Source organism: Cyrtonyx montezumae, unplaced genomic scaffold (assembly GCF_038088225.1).
Source record: "Cyrtonyx montezumae isolate F1298 unplaced genomic scaffold, pur_monq_1.0 scaffold_8, whole genome shotgun sequence".
NCBI lineage: Eukaryota > Metazoa > Chordata > Aves > Galliformes > Odontophoridae > Cyrtonyx > Cyrtonyx montezumae.
The window spans coordinates 66,406,821-66,422,060 of NW_027072089.1; the positions used below are offsets into that span (position 1 = coordinate 66,406,821).

Consider the following 15,240-nt stretch of genomic DNA (forward strand, 5'->3'; position numbering starts at 1 on the left):
TTACATGTGTTTTTCTTAACTCTTAATATACTTGCTTATGATTTTTTTATTATTATTATTTGGTCTGTTATTACTCCAGTAATTTAATCTAAACCAACCAGTTCTTAACTCCACGGTGCTTTTTCCCCCAGCCTTTAAAAGGCATTTCCCTCGTCCCGTCTGACAGAACATTCTACACCTTTCCCAAGTGTTGAGATAATAAAGTTAGCTGTCTCAGTATCTCACAGCTGATTTTTACCAGGGCAGGATAATTTGAAAACACCATACCTACATAATTCTCCTCTTAGAAGAACTTTTTAAACCTCCTTTTTACTGTTTTGTTAACATCTGATCACAGTTAAAGCTTTCAGAGAGGGCTGAAGAGATATCATGAAGAGATATCAAGTACTTCTTTTGTTTCCTTATACTAGCAGCAGATAGATTAAGAGTCTTCCTATCTTTCTTTTTTTTTTTTTAAACTTTATTTTCCTTTTAATCCTTTGTGGTTCTATTTTGTTTGGTTCCCTGAGTGTTTTGGTTTTGTCCCTGCTTGAGTCTACTTCTCTGTGATCGCTGACAAGCTTGGGCTTCTGTCAGATCAGTCTTTTTCTGTTCTTCCTAGATGTGGTGATATGTTTTACTACTTTCAGGATATATCAGGTAAAATTGTCACATACGGATACAGGGCAGATTGGGCAGGAAAGTAGTGAGGTACAAACACGTGGGCTGCAGGAGATGCCAATGGAAACAAATGGTAAGACTGTGATAAGAATGCAACTGCAGTACAAAGCAGTGAGACTAGAGCATAAGGGGTGATTGGGCAGCACCAAAAGGTGATACAGGAGATAGATTAATATTAATTGAGGAATCAGAGAAAGATGAGTGAGGAATAGAAGTGGAATTTCTTCTCTATCCAGTTCCTTCTCCATGAAGGGAAAGATGCCTCCACATTTTTGCAGGTACATGCATATTAGGGTTCTGTTTTGGTTATGAAGTCATCACGTGCAGGTGTGAAGGAAACAAACTGACAATGAGAGAAGTAAGCAGCAAGTTCTTATTGCTACTTGGGAACTGTCTGAATTAAATACTGTGGGTGTAGATGATGAATAGACTTGTAAGTCAAATAAAATGGATAGAAAGTCTTGCTTAGGGATATAATAGACTGGCTGGTACATTTCCAGAAATGCTTACTTAAGTATGCAAAATCTGTCTCTCATATCCTGTTATGCTTTTTCAAATATGTGATGGAGTTTGGAATGTATGCATACCATCAAATACAGAATCTTTTGCATGTGTAATGAAGGAGTACCTTTTGTTGGTACCGTCTGGGATATGCATGTGGAGAATTATCTTCATAAAATTAGTGTAGATACTAGTGTCCTTTTCCAAGGAGCTAACAGTAAATTCTGCTTATGGGCTGATACTGTCTGAAGTTACTTTCCATGTCCAAATATATGTGGGGTATATATTGGGAATATATATGGTATAATTTTATATCACTGTATAATCTGTGTAATATTTTGTATTAAATTGTGATGTTTCAGTGTGTCAAGATGAGAGAAATCTCTCTGCATTACTATTCCTTAGACACTGTGGAATGATTTAGCAAAGTAATTGTTTTGCAGTGGAGCTTGTAATCAGAAGCAACTAATCATAAGAGAACTATACTCTTAACTGTAAGCAGGATGGTTAATACAATAAAACCTTGAAAAAAAAAAACTTAAAGTCAATTTTGAAATGTTAGAGTACTATGAAGTTCTTTAATTGTGAAGTTGTATCTTGAAGTTGCACTTTTAAAATTAAATATAACACAATTTCCCCAACGCTCTCTTAAATTCATTCTTCCAAAATCAAATTTCCTTTGTCGTTAAAAGGAATTTTCCTGTATGCAAAAAACAAAAACAAAAACAGAACTGAACAGTGTATAACCTTATTCTGAAGACAGTTCAAATTTAATTGTTACTTTCTGAATGTTATTCCAGAGTGAATTTGACATGCTTCTTTTTTGTCTTGCTGTCTTGCACAGGTATCATTTTTCTTGTTCATTATTTTTGTGGTGTATACCATGCTGCCCTTCAACATGAGGGACGCTATAGTTGCCAGCGTCTTGACCTCTGCGTCTCATACGATTGTGCTGAGCGTCTGTCTATCAGGTACAACTGTTATAAAGGAACACTTGGTTTGGCAGGTAGGTGCTTTGTGAAATTAATGATTAATTGCATACTTAATATCCTACTAAATGGGACCGTGAATTTCCCAACTCGTGCTTCTCTCTTCATTTCTGAATTGCCACAGAACTCATAGCTAGTCACTTCTCAATCCTGAGGCTGTCAGTAGTGTTATGTCCTGCTGAAACTCACCCTTAAGTGGTAGAATCTGCAGCCACACACATAGTACTTACTACTGTTAAAATTATCATTGATAATAAAAAATTCCATGGTCATCTGCAGTCAAAATATAATTTTAATAATTCATTGATATGGTTATTGTTAATTGTAAATGAATAAGTTGAGGAGAATGTTATTCTTGGTTTCGTGTTGACTTATGGGTTTTATTTCAGGTAACAAAATATGCTAACGTTTGCTACCCTTTCCCTAAAAACATTTTAGTTTAGAGATGCTGATTGCAAAATTTATTTATTTTTTTCAGATCATTAAAATTTGCTGCAACTAAAAAGGAATTTCAGATGTTACGTTTTAGAGACAAAATGTCTCTAGAATCAAAAGAAATAAATTATGAACTCTGTTGTGTCTTTGATCCCTTCAGTAGCTTCCAGTTTCTTTCAGAAAGAGTGGAATTTTTGAGCAGTTTGTAGATTGTTAAGAGTATTTAATTTCAGGGATATTATTAATCTTCTATTCCCTCTTTGCAAAATATATTAAATGTTCTCTGTGCTTTGGCAGTTGATGAAAGTGCTGAGTGCACTGAGCTGTCAAGGATGTCGGACTTGGTCATGGAAGGGACTGAGTGCCATTATCACAGCTCACTGTGCCCTTTGTGTGCATTTAGAAAACTGTTTATACTATGGAGTGTAAGCAGAAAAATGTTTTGTGTTCTTTTATTTGGAATGAATAAATAAGGAAATGATTGGATTACAGATATTGATTGTACTGAGAAGAGAAATAATGTTGGTCGTTGATAAGCCTCAAGTTGATATAGGATAAATGTATACAATTTATAAGAAACTGACGTGAGGCATAGTTATTGGAAAGACTTTTTCCTGGAGAGAAAAAAAAAAAGTTGTTGAGGCCCAAAATGAAGTTGTTTCACAGAGCTCAGTCACTAAAGCCCTGAGATGAGGAACTGGCAGTACACTGACATTTGAAAGCTTAGAAAAACACACTCAGGGCTGAGCTCAGTAAATCCACGGTTCAGGAGCTACACTGAGCTTTGACAAAAATAGATTATTTTGATTTCAGGGCTACTGGTCCATCTCAGCAAAATAGAAAAAAATACCTGCAGCGAATAGTGTTTTTTCCTTCTGGCAGGGATTTTACTTTATTTTTTTTTCTGTAGAGAGGGAGCTAGTGTTTGCTTAAGAAGCAGGAGACTAGTAGTATAACAAATCTACTGGTGGGTAAACAGATTAAGCATATGTAATGTGTGCATATAGCGCTTTTTTTCTGTAGAGTATATGCATCTTCTTTAAAATTATTTTCTACGTATTGGAAGACTGATTAATTTCCTCTGAGTTTTTTGTTTTCTGAGCTGAAGAAGTTCTTTCATTCTTTTTTATATGGCGAATTCTCCTGCTTTCTCATCCATCTAGTAGCCCTATGCTGGACTTGCTTTGATTTTTCAGCATCTTCCAATCACTCTGTCTGCTTGTATGGGAACTGCTGAATCACGGCCTGAACCACTGATTGGTCACCTGAGGTGAGCACCAAGTCAGCCATGGGCCCACAGGTGAAGGTGATATACCTGTGTGAGTGGAAGGGGTGGAGCCTGGCTCCACCTCTCCCAAACCCCATTTAAGGGCTGACCACCACCAGGGAAGGATCTCTTCTCGGAGATCCCTCCCATGTGGAGTCCCCTGTGAGCCTTGATGTCCTGAAGGTGAGCCATCTTCTCTTTTGTGTTATTTGTATCCTATCTATATAGAACTACTTAAAATATGCCATCATCTATACTATTTCTTTGTGAAGTACCATCCTTGGGAGTTATTTACCCCACACTGCTAGACTAGCATTTTGGAAGTTATGCATACCTTTAGTCCATCATCAGAGGAAAATGGGTGGTCAGAAATATGTGCTTATGTTGAGCTTAGGTGCACCTTATATTACTGATTTTGCCACTCCTTTTGTTGTCTTTTGTCAAGTTTTATACCCAAAATTGGCTTCAGTAAAACTGAAAGGTTTAGTATGTTTTGATTTATCAAGTGTTAGTTGCATTCAGAGGTAAAAATTTCCTGCTGATATAAAGCGTTCAGCTCTCTCTCCTTGTTACGTGACCTGTGTGCGTTGTCTGGTGAGGTGGAATCATCCCTGTTGTAAACATTGGCAATGATGGAGACCTTCTTTCACAAGTCTTGACATTTTTTTTCCATTGTTGCTGAGTGTTAGCATTAAAATCTCGTTCCTCTTTCAGAATAGGAATTTGTCTGACCTTGTTACCTAGCTTTTAACTGCTAGACTTGCAGACCCAGTGGTATCCGATTTCTTTGTCTCCCTTGAGAGTACTTCTATGATGAATTCACCTCATAACCTTTCTGTCAGTAAAAATATTCATTTTAGGCAACCTTAATCAGTTGCATACTTTTGCACTAGCTCAGTCCTTTATCACTTTCACAGCTCTTCTCTGAGTCCACCTCTCTGTTTCATCAACATCTTCCTTGCAACGTGGATGTTGGCAATTAGGAATGCTCAAGGAAAAGCTGCAGCAGTGCCAAATGCTGATGGGGGCTGAGCCCACAAAGGGGTTAGTGTACAGCAGTGCTCAACACTGAGATGTGGGCTCTACTGTGAAGTCCCCAGCTAGTCTGCTTGCAGTGCTGTACAGAGCTAAATAGACAGGAATGGGATCTGTGACAGCAAGGAAGAAAAGAGTCCTGTGTTCCAGCTTCAGCTCATAAAAAAAGCAACTGTGTAATTTTACTTTTATTTTATTCTGTTTCTATTGACAATATTAATCCTAACTCTATCTGGGCATGTGGTCTGGGACTCAGGACTCTCCCTCTTTCCACACGAACATCCTACTACTATACAGAGCAGCCATAATGTGGGTTTTCTGTCTGCTCCTGGCAGGCTTGTGGTCAGGACCACTGCAGAACACATCTCCGTTTATGCTGTTAAGGCATTTGGCATAGAGGACTTCAACAGCTCTACATCCTTTTCAGTTATTGCTGGAATGAGAAGTATTTCACTGCCATCATAAACACATAACCTATTTCTCCCCAAACCAGAGCAGATTCTGATCAAATAGTTGTAGCTTTCCTGCTTTATCATCAACTGCTCAACCATTCTGATCTCACTATGGGCTGATACTATCGATAAAGGCCGTTTGCTTTTAATTTGTTAGAAATAAGCTAACCAGTAACCTTAAATATACTAGGAGGTTGCTGTTTTTACTTTCTCAACAAAAGAATTTATTGGTCTTGTAATCCTTTTTCCTAGTGTACATAAATATTTTCCAAATTTTGGCTAACTCACTACAAAATGTCACTTGTGTTTTTATCTATAAAATAGTGTTCCTGACTATTTTGATTTATTTTTCTGGGGGGGAGGCTGCAGGCAGCATTGAAGTTGTGGTCCCTTCTAAAGGTACAAATCTTTAGCAGTGTCAGCATGAATATATATATATATACACATGCATACACATTGTTTTGGACAATATTCAAGAGAGCATACAGCAAAAAGAACTAAATTGTAATTTTATTTAAGTAGTGTTTGAATTTTAACTTCTGTTTCCAGTTCCTTTTTCCTAGCCCAGATATCGTCTATGACAGTTCTTGACTGGGGGGCTGGGGAGGAAGGTTTTTTTTTCAATATTTTATTTTAATTTTTAATATTAATTTTAATTTCATTTTTATTTGTTTTTTTTTTTAATTTTATTTATTTATTTTAATATTTTTTTTTCCTGAATAGGCCATGGGCATTGGTTTTTAATTTAGAGGGGTTGGTGTCCCAGGAGCATCCTTTGAATCCTGATTCTGTAGGTTGGAATCAGACCACACCTATTCATCCAAAACATTGGTGAATTAATTCTTGTGGGTACTCCTCAAAGTGAGGCAGTTAGTTCTGATAGCACATGGCACGTCGTCTTCCTTTAGACTACTTATCAGTCTGCTGTTTGGGTCCTAGTGGTTGGCCCATGAAGTGTTTCCAGCCTCCATGAGAGCTATTAGCAGGTACCTCAAAAAACCATACTAGTATAGCTACCTTTCTTGGACTCCTGAGACTGTTGTGCGGTCCTGTCACAGCAGTGCAATCCTTTTGGCTTGTGTTTTGTCTCTGGGGGTGTTGGTTGATGCTTGGCTGAATATGAGCCAGCAGTGTGCCCAGGTGGCCAAAAAGGCCAATGGCATCCTGGCTTGTATCAGAAATAGCGTTGCCAGCAGGAGCAGGGAAGTGATTGTCCCCCTGTACTCAGCGCTGGTGAGGCTGCATCTCAAATACTGTGTTCGGTTTTGGGCTCTGCATTCAAGGAAGACATCGAAGCCCTGGAGTGTGTCCAGAGAAGGGCAATGAAGCTGGTGAAGGGTCTGGAGCACAGGCCTTATGAGGAATGGCTGAGGGAGCTGGGATTGTTCAGATTGGAGAAGAGGAGGCTCAGGGGAGACTTTATTGCTCTCTGTAACTACCTGAAGGGAGGTTGTAGTGAGCTGGGGGTTGGCCTCTTCATTCTTGTAATTAGTGATAGGTCAGGAGAGAATGGCTTCAAGCTGCACCAGGGCAATTCAGACTAGATGCTAGGGAATACTTTTTCTCCAAAAGAATGGTCATGGGCTGCCCAGGGAGGTGGTGGAGTTACCGACCCTGGAAGTGTTCAAGGAACTTTTGGGCATTGTGTTGAGGGACATGGTTTAGAGAAAAGTATTGCTGATAGGTGGATGGTTGGACTTGATGATCTTATGTGTTTTTTCCAGCCTTGATGATTCTGTGATTCTATCTTCCCCCTATCTTTTCTAATGTAAGTTTTCCACTGTGTCACATTTCTCCTAAATTTTTAAAAATAAGGTCTGTCTGGAATAATCATGTGCTTTTTCATGTGAAAATGGTTAGTCTGATATGATCTTTCTTGCACAAAACTCTACTGTACTTTATTCTGTTTTCTTTAACTGTCATGCTTTCCATGATTTTTTCCTTCAAAAATTGTTCAGAAGTGTGGCATAACACTCAAGTGAGTCTTAGCAGGGCTGTAATCATTTAGATCTTCTTTCCTCATGCATCACCAGATTTGGTGTTCTTTAATTGTATGCTATCGTATTTAGATTGTGCTCTTCTGCACCTGTTGAGATGACTTACCAGCACTTACAGCATCCCCCTGCTTCCCCTGCCCTGCAGATTGTTATTGTGGTGTGGATGCTGACTTCAGTAGACAAAGATGGCACTGGCAGCCCCATCCTGCTCTCTTTGGCTGTGCACTGTGGATGTCCACTAATGAGAACACAACTACATATACTCATCGCGTGTGCCCCCACCTAGTGGCTGTGCTCAGAGTCTCAGCAGCTGTCCTAGGATCCCTTGAGTCCACAGCCCTGTTCCAGTCAGCCAGGAGTCCCCTGGCCCCTCTGTAGCATGATTTCTCCCTTAAGGACACCTCACCCTTCCCCAGATCACCACAATACTTCCCTTTCTCTGCCTTTGGTTCCTCCTCTAACCATCCTATAATAAATCTTGCTTCACTCTGCATCCCCTAATGTGTCCCAAACCCCTGACATTGACCTCTTAGTCAGAAAGGTGTTCTGGAGAGTTGCTCTCCATGACTTGTGGTGATGAGTGTCCCACCTGGATACTGGGCCTGAACCTGTCCTGGGATGGTGCTGGTATGGGCCCAGGCAGGGTACCTCATCCTCTGAGCCCTTAATTTGGGTTCCCACCTGTGCCCCTGTGGGCTTGTGGATATAGGCTGATGGTGCCTGGGGTGGGCCTGGCAGTGCGGTGGTGTTGCTGGGGCTTCACTGCTGTTGTCAGCATGTGCTCCTCTGTGTGTATGCAGATTTTTATCACTTAACCATAATTTCATGATTATTTCTAGCAAGATTCATGAGCTGATGCTTCACAGGTGCTTTGCAGTTAATAATCTCTGAAAGACCCATTCCTTATCTAAATTACAAATATTTACTTTGATCTAGTTAGCTTTTGCAGTGTTAATAGCACTTTTTCACTGTTATTAGTACTTCTTGTGCTTTTATATCTTGTCAGCTCCTAGAAATAGATATAACTTGATATCAGGCAGTGGACCAAATGTTCAAATGTGGTAAACTAATACAGCATCTGTAATATGCATTGGGATGGTCTAAGCAGCACACACCATATAGGCCTATATGTTTTGTTAAACTTCTGAATTAAACTTGTCTGTTAATTGAACATTATTGATAAGCATTGATATTTAGATCAAATGTTTTCTGTAACAGGAGTGGCATGACAATAAAATGCTAAACACCAAGTATCAGTATTGACTGGATAAAAAAGAAGAAAATGTACAGCTTTAAGGCTCAGAAATGAAAGTTGGTTTATGTTGTTATTATGAAGATAGAAGAGAACATCTTTACAGAAGGAAAGGCAGAGAGAAAGATAGTGTCTTTACATATGTGTATTATTATGTAACCTGTGAGGCTGTGAAGCTACACAGTGAAAGCGTAAAGCACACAGAATTTTAGTAGTGTAAATGGCTAAAAGCTTTGGGTTGAATTTATCTTACAGTATACTTCTACCTAGAATGCCACTTCTTGAAGGGGAATGGCTGTTCAGGAAGATAATGCAGCTCACCTCTTGCTTTCTTCTGCAATTACACAAACTGAGTTGCTGTTACTGCTGCAGAAGGGGCAGAAGACAGTGACTGCTATTCAAAGAGGGAGGCTGCATTTTTTTTATTTTTTTTATTTTTTCAGCAGCAGCTACTGCTATCCTATCTCTTATGCTTCTTTCATTCCCCATCCCAGCAATGCTCTGGCTCACTGAATTGTGCAGCAGTTGCCGATCTGTGCCAGAGGGGATTGCTGTATACATTCATATGTGTTATAATAATTTTCCTTTTCTCTCTTAGTAAGTAGTTTTATCTCAAAGCATGAGTTCTACTTTGTTATTTATTTTTTTTCCCCTATTGATTTTCTCTTGCTATCCCACTGGAGGGGTGGGGGGGGATGGGTGAGGGAAAAACTGTGGCACTCAGCCACCTGCTGGGTTAAACCACAACAATCCCACACATTTGCTGCAAATGTCACCCATATGGACTCAGCTCTTGGTTTCTGGATGAGACATTATTAGCTATCGCTGTTGTTTGGCTCCTTCACGATTACTGCTTTTATTCTTTATTTGAAGGTCGATAGAAGTGGTACATAAACAATGTAGTCTCTTTTTTCAGATATGCCATTACGTTCTCGAATGTTTGCTGTTTTAATTTTAGATGTTTCCTTGTCACTTTAAGTATTTTCTCATGAGTGAGTAGCAGTCTATCAGCTCAGGATCTACAAGAATCATAGAATGGCTTGGGTTGGAAGAGAACTCAAAGATACGTAGTTCCAACCCCTTGCCGTGGGCTGTGCCATCAAGACTGTCCAGGAGCCCATCAAGCCTGGCCTTGCACACCTTCAAGGGTGGGGCATCCATAGCTTGTCTGGACAGCCTGTGCCAGTGCCATGACCCTAAAGAACACAGGCTTGGAGTAAAAAGTGGGCTCTGCGCTGAACTAGCTCAGGTTCTCAGGCTTCACAAATTCAGACTGCATGGAAGGCCCATTGCTGCTTTTGAGTCCAATTTGTCCTTGGACTCAAAGCTGTGTTTGCAGAGCTGTGCCTAAACCTTAGACCAACTCCAGTATCACTGTATATTGGATATAGAGTAGCACAGTTAATCCACATCGCTCTATGCTGTTTTAAGAGAAAATTAGAATTATTGATTTCCAAACAGTGTGGAAATCCAGAAGATTAAAGAGCTTATAGATGAACAAAACTAAGATAGACTGGAAGATTGCCTGTGATTGCTGGCTTGTAATTATGGTCTCAGCTGGACAAGAAATATCTGAACTAAATCACTCTAAATGGTCCCAGCTGATGTCTGTTCTCAGTGCTGTGGAAGAAGGCAAGTACCTTCCCACATCCTATCCAATCTGACCTGGAGAAAACATTCTCCTTGAATCTTATGCACAGATAATTGGTTTTGCTGATGCTGTAAGTAGGAAGACTTTCATGCATGCCGAAGTTGTACATCATTCCTGCTCCTCTCCTCCCTACAGTTGTTGCTAGCATCTCTTATTTTAGAAGAAGAAGAGTACATGAAAAGAACTTAAAAGCTCATCTGATCTGTTTTAAGCTGTGGGAAATAATCTCATCCAGTCCATGTAAAAGTGAGAATATGAAGTTGTGGTGCATGAGGTTTAGGATCCCTTATAACATCTAAATGGTTGTCAGAAGTTAAAATTGAGGCTTACTCAGAAAAAAACAAAAAGGAAAGCTACGTCTACCTAAATAATATTGACTTTTGACTAATCTTTGTTTTTAATCATGCCTTGCCCTGCATGGTGATTATTCAGCAATGGTTCTATCCCAGCAGCATTAATTTAGGCTTACTGCATCAGGACTTGGCTGTCATATTTACCAGAATTATTTGCCAGACTTTGTTGCATGAGAGAGCTTCATAATTTAAATGCAAACACAAGGTGTGCAGAAATCCTGTTTCCTCTAGTATGTAGGTGGTGAGACCTCAGCTTCTGTCAGAGGTCTTCTGGGATTTTGCAGGTGGCTTTTGAGTTCTGGCTGTGGTTGTCTTTTGCATACATGCTCTTTCTGAAAGTGACATCTTGGATGCTCATATTCTATTTAGCCTGTGGAAAGAATCATCATTAAAATTTGGCCTGCGGAATGAATGGTGACAACATGAAACACCCCCAGGTTGCCTGTCTGCTGCCACCAACTTGTGGTGGCCAGGGGGTAAGAACAGAGGAAGGAGGTGATGCATTTCTAATGTGACACCGTGAGAAACTGTTGCTGTAGTGACAGAGTTGAGTTGGACATTTTGTTGGCGTTTTGTTTCTCTGCTAACGGGCTATTTAGGTCTGCTCACTTGTGTTAAATTTCATAGCATCAGATCCACTCAGCTTGGTTTAAGACCCTTAGGAACTGTGTTTCATTTTTGTCTTCCTTTTTAGTAAAATAAGAAAGGGAAGTGCTTTGAAAGCCTTCAAAGAGTAGAAATGATGATGATGTTAAAAAAAACAAGCAGCAAAAAGAAGAGGAATGAGAGAAATTATCTGTGCAAAAATGGTGACAAAAGCATTAAGGCTAATAAGCAAGAAAAGTGGAATGTTGAGAAACGGATGGGTAGGTAATTAGGCACATTTGATGGTGCTGCTCTGTAGCCTGCACTGTTTGCTGTAAGAGTTTTGCTTCATTTGCTGTTCAGTGTCCATTGATGACACCCTCTATTCTCTGGCCAGCAGTTTAGACAGTGAATGTTTTCCTTGGGTTTTGGGTTAACTCTCACCATGGTTTAGTTTACTGACGCTGCACTGGTGACCTCTGAAGGCAGAAGTAATTCCTTCTCTACTGTTATTGTTATTAACTGTGTAACTTCATAGTCTATTGTTCATGCTGTGCGCACAGTCTCCTTCATCACTATCCAGTTATTTTCTCTCTGCTCCATCACTTCAGCTTCTCTAGAGCTGCATTAACTAAGAGTATTCCCAACTGATCTCTCCAGGCTGCATGTGATCAGGTCTGGCCTTGCCAGAATGGCGGGAGAACAGGCAGCAACCTCTGCTTGTTCTTTTGTAAACATGTTCTGAACTGCCTGAGCTTTGTCAACAAACTAATTTGTTGAGTCAGACTGCAAATAAAAATCCCACTTTGCAGTACCCCTTTCCTCAGCAGGGCCTCTGATAAGTCCAGCTCTGCATTTGAATCTCTGATGCAGAGATGAGCTACACAAAGGAATGGAGAAAAAATGGAGGAACGCTGTATTCAGCAACCTCTCACATACACCAGAGCCCTCTATTGTTAAATAATATTTTTTATATCTTAAAATAACGTTATGGCTTTTGCATGGGAAGTGGTTTTCTTGATGATTTTGATGAAGATTTAACATTATTCTCTTAATAAAAGAGTATTTTAGATGCCTTGTGACCATTCCTAAGAAAGCCAGGTCACGGAATTCTTTTCTGCCTGAATAAATTAGTACAATCAAGTATGCTGTGTAAATAAAGTTATATACTTCTTTATGAATACTGAATGCAATTGTTTCTTTGAGTGAGGCTGTGGATTGGAGTTTGTTGTAGTCTTTGGCTTCTTCTGTGCTACGGAAAATGAGAAATTCTCTGTTCTTGAAAGCTGTGATGGCTGGCCTTCATGCTGATAGCCCTGAAAATGGCCCCTTTATTTCATCTCAGTTATAAACGAGCAAAAGGCAGAAGTTTACGATTTTATTATAGCTTTCTGAATATTATGCTTTTAAGTTGCTGAAAGCTTTCTTTCAGTATATATTTCTCCTTTCTCTCCCACCATGGTTTGTAATAAGGTTTTATTTGTTTTTTTACTTTCTCGCAAACCTGTTTCTTACCTCTACCTCAGATCTGGAAGGACTTTTTGTTTACTTTTCAAAGTTTTAATTTGGTTGGTTGTTGTTTTTTTTAATTTTTTGTCCTTCAGTAAGCTACATTTTGCTTAAAGTTTCATTTAACAGAGTTCAGCAGTGTGTTGTAACTTAACTGCATTGTAAGAACCATATTTTGCTTCGCTTCAAACCATCTCTTTCATTTAAGTAACTCTTAACTCTGGAACAGACTGAACAGCTGATGTTTGCTCAGTGTCTTCATGCCACATGTGACTTTGAGTCTCTGTCTGACTTATCTCTTTCCAAGATGTAGGACTGTAACTTAGTTATCTTTCCTTATTTAAAGTCAGTCTATAGCTTTGATCTTCCTTGTTCCCTTTCTCTGATCTAAAAGGGGTTTTCATTTACACAATATGAAAGCAGAGTAAGATAGAAAATCCATTAATACTTCATGGCATGCTTATTTGGTAAGGAAGTAGGTTGCTGTAAATTCTGATGACTCTGAGTAAAGAGGGGAGAAAAAAAAAGAAAAAAGAAATATGAGCCTAATCCTCCACACAAGTGCAAATTATCTGAAGTGTTACTGCCAAGGAAATGAAAAAGCTGTCCTGAGGATGACCCATGCAATTTTGAAGAGAAGTGTGTGGATGCTTTACTGAAAATAAATAAATAAAGTACTCTTTTCAATAGTATGTGGAGGGGGCTCAAAAGAATTGTTATATGTCAATTAAATAAAGTAAGAGCAATAAATGTGTGAGAGCTGCTTCGAAAGTAACCTCTCCTATTTTTATGATGTTGGCCCACAACGTCAGAGGCAGACATCGGTGTCATGGTGATACTTCCCACCAATATTCCATTACATTTTGTTGCTGTGTGACAAAAGGCAGCAGAAGAGCAGTCTGATAGAATGGTGTCTGACATGGGAGTAGTATGAAGGAAAGGCGTGTCTTTGAATTTTTCCATGCAGAAACAATGGCATTTGTTGGCGTTCATCAGTACTTGCTGAACATTTTTGGAGACCAAAGAGTGATGTCAGCCCAGGGAGGTGGTGAGTGGTGCATTTCAGCAGTGGTGACAGTGGGTTACCTCTGCTGGTGCAGATTGTTACAAACACTGCATGCAGGCTCTTCACTGCTGGTGAAAAAACAGCTAACAGTGGTGAACATGTATTAAAAAGTAGTGCTTTTTTAGCTGAGATTTTGTTCTATCAAATATAGCATTACTGTGTTCTTTGCATCTGTTGTAGTTTCCATGGAAATAAACAGGATACATTAATTTTCAGAGCAAGCTACATATTTCATTTTAATGTCAGAAATTAAAATGTTGAAGTCTGTTTTTTATTAACAGTCATTCTGAAAGAGAGGAGAGTGACTGTGATTATACTGCATTACAGGGAAACCTGAGCAGTCAGTGTAGTGTCCATAGTGCTGCTTGCTTTTATTTTTTGTGGGGGCATAGAGTTTCTTCTTTTTGCTTTGATTTGACTTTAATTTGAGCAAAGTCACTTTAAGGGTTGGGAAGGTGAATCTTTTGTTTATTTTCCTGCCTAACGGGGGAGGTCTTAGTTGACTGGGATGTGTTTCCACTCATCAAGAAGTAGAATCCAGGTAATTACAGGCCTGTCATTCTGACCTCAGTAACAAGGAAGGTTACAGAGATGATCATCTTGAATGTTATCACGTGGCACATGCAGAGCAACGAAGTGACCATATGTAGCCAGCTTGGGTTTATGAAGGGTAGGTCCTGCCTGGTTAACCTTATCTCCTATAACAAGATGACTCGATTAGTAGATGAGGAGAGGCTGTGTATGTTAGAAAAGTGTTTGATACTGTTTCAAAATTCTTCCTCCTGGCTCCTCATGGCTTCAATTCACTAGATAAAGAGCTGGCTGGATGGCTGTGTTCAATAAGACATAGGAAATGGGTTTAAGTCCAATTGGTAGATGGTTACCAGTGGCATTCCTCAGACCCCAGTACTAGGGCAAATTTTGTTTGACACTTTTATCAGTGATCTGTGTGAGGGGATTTAGTGCACCCTTAGGAAGTTCAGAGACCTTACCGAGTAAGGCTAGACTGTTGGATCTGTTTGAGGGCAGGAAGGCTTTGCAGAGGGATCTGGTTAGACTAGATTGCTGGGCCAAATCCAATCATGTGACATTCAAATAGAGTGAATGCTGAGTCTTTTACTTACATCATGGTATCATAGGGGTTGGAAGGGACCTCAAGAGATCATCAAGTCCAACCTCCCTGCCAAAGCAGGTTCCCTACACCAGGTAAACCTGGAAACCTAGTATAGGATTGGGAGGTAGCTGAACATGAGCCAGCAGTGTGCCCAGGTGGCCAATGCCATCCTGACCTGCATCAGATATAGTCTGGCCAGCAGGACTAGGGGAAGTGGTTGTCCCTTCATCTGTGTTCCTGGTGAATCTGCATCTCTAATTGTGTGTTCAGTTTTGGGCCCCTCACTACAAGGTTATTGAGTTGCTTAAGCATATGCAGAGAAAAGCAATGAAGCAGGAGAAGGGTCTAGAAAATAAGACTTACCAGGAGCAGTT

General features: G+C 39.7%; 1 protein-coding gene across 1 annotated transcript in view; it reads left to right on the plus strand.

Annotated features, from left to right (window-relative positions):
* The window catches only part of ADCY2 (adenylate cyclase 2), a 181,885-nt gene that overhangs the window by 43,738 nt on the left and 122,907 nt on the right, over nt 1-15,240 (plus strand). Inside the window, exon 2 of the mRNA XM_065752817.1 lies at nt 2,006-2,167. Coding sequence (XP_065608889.1) covers nt 2,006-2,167 — 162 coding nt within the window. The remainder of the gene's footprint in view (nt 1-2,005; nt 2,168-15,240) is intronic.